The sequence below is a fragment of the Tamandua tetradactyla genome, chromosome 3, assembly GCF_023851605.1.
Source record: "Tamandua tetradactyla isolate mTamTet1 chromosome 3, mTamTet1.pri, whole genome shotgun sequence".
Taxonomy (NCBI): domain Eukaryota; kingdom Metazoa; phylum Chordata; class Mammalia; order Pilosa; family Myrmecophagidae; genus Tamandua; species Tamandua tetradactyla.
The window spans coordinates 206,517,272-206,523,271 of record NC_135329.1 but is presented as its reverse complement, the minus strand read 5'-3'; the positions used below and the strand labels follow the sequence as shown (position 1 = coordinate 206,523,271).

At 40.3% G+C, this 6,000-nt stretch overlaps 1 protein-coding gene across 12 annotated transcripts in view; it reads right to left on the bottom strand.

The window, feature by feature from the left end:
- Positions 1–474: 474 nt before the first annotated feature.
- The window catches only part of SP100 (SP100 nuclear antigen), an 86,459-nt gene continuing 80,933 nt past the window's right edge, over positions 475–6,000 (bottom strand). For all 12 annotated transcript variants that reach the window (XM_077155397.1, XM_077155388.1, XM_077155393.1 and 9 more), the window contains 5 exons: positions 4,215–4,330; positions 2,099–2,219; positions 1,778–1,849; positions 1,524–1,658; positions 475–762 (listed from right to left, as the gene is read on the bottom strand). In XM_077155397.1, coding sequence (XP_077011512.1) covers positions 643–762; positions 1,524–1,658; positions 1,778–1,849; positions 2,099–2,219; positions 4,215–4,330 — 564 coding nt within the window. In that variant the 3' untranslated portion in view covers positions 475–642. The remainder of the gene's footprint in view (positions 763–1,523; positions 1,659–1,777; positions 1,850–2,098; positions 2,220–4,214; positions 4,331–6,000) is intronic.

The following is a 6,000-nucleotide window of genomic DNA, read 5'->3' as shown; positions in this document are numbered from 1 at the left end:
CCAACAGAACCAAGAAGCTGCTGGGGTTTTAGTGCCCAGGGGCGGGGAATGTTTCCCCCAATAGAACCAGTTAGTGCTCCATGAATAGAAAGTTGGACTTTCCAACTCTGGGCTTCCTGATGCCACTGAGTAAATGATTAAAAAAAAAAAAAAAAAAAGGAAGCTGTCCAGTATTAAATAAGGTAATCAGTGACAAACATTGATATATAAATAACAATAGCTCTTTATGACAGATTGTAATTGTTAATAAAATACAATGGAGAAAGACCACTTTCATAGTAACAACAGAAAGTACAAAATACTTGGGATTAAAAAAAAATGCATAGTGCTGTGCTGGGGGAAGAAAATAAGAGAATAATTTATTGAAGAACCCAATAGAAGATTTGAATATGTGGAAAGACATAATATAATCTTTTATGGAAAGATACAATATTTTCAGTATTAAATTTAACTCCAAATTAATCAACAAAAAACTTTATAAGACAATTTAAATTTTTATTTGGAAAAATAAGTGCACTGGAATGGCAATAAAGGGTTTGAAAAGAATCACGATGGGAAGGTTTTTGCCTAGGATCAGGCAGAGTGGCCAGGGGCCCACAGGAAGCTGGTGAGTCTGAAAGGGGGAAATAGAAACTGGCTACATTAACAGAATGTTCCCAAACCAGAAATGTTCTTGCTTGTTTCCTGAATTGCAAAAATCTCTCTGAAATGCTTCTCAAATTTGGCCTCTAGTTGAAGTCCCCTCTGGATGAGCTCATTGTCCTGAAAAAGCGAGGAGAAAAAAACAATATTAACCATTGTCCATGAGGTTAGAGTCCCATGTTGCAGATAATTCAGAGCCTCATTTTACACTATCATCTCAAATGTCAAATGAAAATTAATCCAGTTCAGAGTAGTGTACATTCCCTGAGAGCTTGGTTATGATTTCTCTTTATCTGGAAAACAGAAAATAAAAACTTGTACTACATTGTTGCTTTAATTCCTGATTAGAAATTCACTGATTGATTTAATTTAAAATTCTAGTTATTTGATTTTTGAACACAGTACCTATTATCTGTAACATTATGATAGTACAGAAATGTCCCAGGTAAATAATGATGCATTCTGTTTTCCTTCACTCATACCCTTTGAGGTAATATTCCTAACTTTTGATATACCCCTAAGAATTTCAGATGTAAAGAAATCCAAGATTGTGAAATTTGAGACATTCGAGTTTGTTTCATCTTTAGAGAAGAGAAGCACAAGTTGCTTTTAAATGCAGCTCTATCTCCTGTGGAAGGCAATATCTGTAGTCTATTGTTCTTTATGAGAGAAAGTAGCTCTTCAAGGTCCTAGAGAGTTTATCATTCCTTTACTCTCCTTGGACTACAAGGCTTTAGAAAACTTCTGGAACTTTTATTTGGGTGGGTTTGGCACTTGAGGAGGGAAATTATAAATTTTTCACGATACCAAGAAGTTGAAAGACAAAGGGACTTAATTGAAAGAAAGAAAGAAAAACCACGGAAGCAGGAAAAGCCACTTACCTCGCAAAGATTCCTGTGGTTGTGAAAGATGAGGCGCATGTCGCACACAAACCCTTCCACTCTGCAGTAACGCTTCTCATTCAGCCTTTCCTTGATCTTGTTTAACCACATGGGTTCCTTTGGGCCCCAATCACTCTGTGACAAAAACACCAAAGGGAGGGCTATTAAGGCAAAGATAATGGCAGCTTGTGCCCATGGGATGCAGTTCACAAGTCCCAGAGCTGCCAGTTTTCGTATGGGTTGTTGTAACTTACATAAACTGGTTTGTTGACAAAAGAGGAACTTTCTGGACAGCAACAGATATTCAAGAGGAGGAACTCACATTTCTGTAAAGAGATGAAGGTTGTAAGTGAAAAGGAACTTGGAGGGAATGAGACCACTTATATGCCTCATCAAAATCTACGACTCAAATGTGTGACTTTTTGAGAAAACAAGTAATGAGGATTTTCTTTGGAATACCAGTAGGCCATGTGATCAAAGCATTGCATGGGACCATGTTCCTCTAGCCCTCTGCAACATTCTGCGTCACTCAAGTTACTGAAAAGGAGAAGCCTTTAGGTTTGTATGGGACTTACCAGCTGTTCTTTAGGCAGCATCTGCCTGTTCAGGACCCCATGTTCCTGATGATACAGATTCATTTCTGGGTACCTCTTCTGCATATCCTTTATCCTGCAAAAATTGCAGCTCCAGGGGTCCCTGAGAGGTTAGGTATAAAAGTGAGCAGCGGGAAGTTTCTCTATGAAACAGTCACCATTTTTATGGCATCTGAAGAACTTCATTCAAGTGTGGCTGATGGGTTCCAGCCAACTATATATACTCTCTCCCTTGTAATTGTGGTAGCACACAAAACAGCAAAACTTCCCATTTTAACCATTTTTTAAATGTAATTTTAGTGGTACTAATTTCATTCACAATGTTGTGCTATCATCACCACCATTAATTATGAGGAATTTTTCATGACTCCAAAAAATTCTATCTGTTAAGAAATAACTCTCCATTTCCTTCTCTCCCCAGGCCCTGGTAATCTCTAATCTGCTTACTGTCATTGTGAATTTGTTTATTTTGTATACTTCATATAAGTGAAATCATACAATATTTTTCCTTGCATGTCTCGATTATTTCACAGTGCAATGTCTTCAAGGTTTATCCCTGTTGTAGTGTGTATCAGAACTTTATTCCTTCTTATGGCTAAATAGTACTCCATTATATATATACACCACATTTTGTTTATCCAATCATATGTTGAACACTTCAATGGCTTCCACTTTGCAGATATTGTGAATAATGGTGCTATAAACATTGGTGTCCGAGTATCTGTTCAAGTTCCTGCCAACTTCTATCTTGAAGACCCCTCTGCACTAAAGCCCCATGTGGGGTAAACAGCCCCTCCGTTATCCTACTCACGCCACCCTTTACCCCATTAACTGTATAGCAGAGATGTCAGTCTATTGAGTGAGATGCCATGATGAGCATTGGACTCATTCACTCCAAGGCTTGAAGCTCCCATCTGAACCACAATGAGCTAGGCTCTGAAGAACCCTGCCTGCCAGAAATAAACATTGGAAACTGATACTTTCACCAATGGGGTCATGGACCTCGATGAGCCCAATAAGACCATGGTATAAAAGCAGGAAACCAGCTCTTGTTTGTCTACTATGTTGAATAAGAACAGGGCACAAGCCATAGGTACCCTCGCCTCTAGCACTGCTATGTCTGAATAGAATCTGTGCTGTATTAACTTCTTGCAAACGAAATCTATGGACAGGTGTCAGATATCTTCCATTTGCCCCTATTTCTTTCTTTATTCTTCTCTAGCATGCTTTCTATGCTGGGAGGCTGTCAATTTGATGGACATGATGATCCATCCTATAGAGGTCAGCCAGCCTCTTTCCTTGTCACCCCAGTGTTCAATCAAGAGGCCAAAATACAAAGTGCCCATGAAGTCAAGATGGGGCTATATATGGGCTCAACAAAAAAGCACAGATCTGTCTTCTGCTTCTGCAGATTGTCCAACTGGCCAAAAACAGATTTATTCTGACCCTGCGAGAAAGGACCATTCCCTGGGGGGCCACTTGGTAGCAAAGGTTCTAGTAGACTTCTCCCATTAAGGAGAATTCTTGATAGAGATTTGTCTTTCCTGTTTGTGTAGCAATTCTGCCATGCCACCATGTATGGAACTCCCTATCAATCACTATGGTATCCCACAAACATCACTTCTGACCAAAAACACGTTTTTCAGCAAAGGAAGTACAATAGTGGACTTACAACCACAGAATCATGTGTCTAACCATGTACCCTGTGACCCAGAATCAGCTGGCTTGATAGACTGCTGGAATGGCTGTTGGAAGGATCATTTCAACCCCAGCTTTATCAACTTTGTGGTGTTCCCACAGAAGATAATATATGTAGCCAACATATGGTGTAGCCATCACATACCCAGAATAATGGGTCTGGTAACCAAGTGGGGGAGGTAGGGGTGACATCTTTCACAAATATATCTAGTGGCCACTTGAAGAGTGTTTGTCTCCCAATAAATAGCATCATTAAGCAACTCCCGGATCACAGTTCTGGATCCCTGCTCCCTCTGCATGAAGACACATGACCAGAGGCAGAACTCTTTAGGGTGAGTGTGCATGGTTGGAAGGAGAGATCTGCAATAAAGAAGGGAGGCAGGAACTGCAATTCACTGACCTCTCTGTATCCACAGGTGGGATGTGACAATCCTGATGAAAAGATCTTGAACAAGTATCACAGCAGAACAGCAGTCCTTCATTCTTGCACACTTCACATTCATTTGAGTTTTCTGGCTGGAAGGTCAGAATAATGTCAATATTATCTTGACATCTCTGCAACTCATAAGACCCCAGAAGGTTGACATGATGGACTAGAACACACTGTCTTTGCAAGTGCCAAGGTGTACACCTTTAAATTTATCTCCTCCAAATGTTAAGGAAAGACACTGAGTGGAGATTTTAGAAGAAGAGAAGTCTAGGAGGAATGAGCTGGGTGTCAGGCTAGAAAACCTTTCTCTCTGAAACCAGAGATTCTAACACAGAAAGGCCAGCAACAACGAAAAGGGATGATGATTTAAAGATAATCTGAGAAATGTATTATTCTGCTGGCAAAACCTGGTCCTTGAATACAATATCTTCTCTAGTTGTCTTATTGAATTGTCTACGTTGACTTGTGGAAGAGTGATATAGTGAGAATTAAATATGATGGAATAAACTTCTGAGAAATCACTGCATTCTCTCCTGAGTTGGAGAAAGGACCCGGGGAGGAGTTCCCAAACTCTGGATTCTGTGATTGGAGGGCCCGTTGGTTTCCCTTTGGGTTAAAAGGACCATGGTAGAGTTGATCAGATGAGTGCTGGGAAGGACTTAGCTCTTTGGCTCTTAGTTTGGCATGGAAGTCATGGATGTCAATGGTTAAGGAATGTGATATAAAACCACCCTGGGCTGAAGACTGGGGCTCTACCTTAATTTTGGGGCCCATAAGAGTTGGTGTTTTGTTTAAATAAGGTAACTGGAGGGACCTACAAAATTGGCTGATACTGTATTTCTAACTATTCCCAATGTTTGGCATTTTTAGCCAGATTTAATTTCATTTAGAGAAGTTAAAAGTTTGACAGCATTTGCATCCAAGTGTCATGGAGCAATTCACACATGTGAAAAGCAATACTATTTATAGGCCAAAAATAATAATTGGTCAAGCAGGGCAAGAGAAATCACAGTCTCCACGCCTACCTCCTTTTTTTTTGTACTAATTTTGCAGCAATATCATGTGAACTCCTACACAGGTGTCTGTGCTGGAGAAAAAAGCCAAGAGAATGAGCACCTGCTTCCTTTCCTGGTCCCACCTGAGTAGAAAGAGGGTAGTTTGAGAAAAGCTATGAGGTACAGAAACATTTCACCAATGAATAGCAGGGTCTACACCTACGTGAAAATATCCCATCTACCTCATGGGCTACCCTCATGTGACAATCTAAGTGCTCAATACTGCTACAGACGTGGGGACTGGCCCATCCAGGTCTAGGTGTTGGGACTCTGGTGGAGGGTAAGGAAGTGGGGAAACTAATGAGCAGGAGATGACATTCTACTTTGGGGTCACTTTTTCTTCAGGAAACTCATTCTATTTTGTTCCATGACACTCCATTCTCTTGGATTTTCCCTAATACTCTGCCTCTTTCTTTACAGTGTCCTCACTTAGAACACTGGAATTCCTTAGAGCACTGTCCTAGATCCCTGCTCATTTCCCTATCCATTCTCCATGGATGACCATAACTACTCCCATGACCACATTTACAATATGTATTATTCCTAGACCCCTAGACCTGTATCTATGACCTTCTTTCAAGCCCCCAAACATCCAAACGCTTATTCCGTCATCTCCAGTTAGGTGCCTTTCATCATATCTTAAACCAATCTCACCCTAAACCACTTTGTTTATCTTCATGTCCCAAGACTGCTCCTATTTT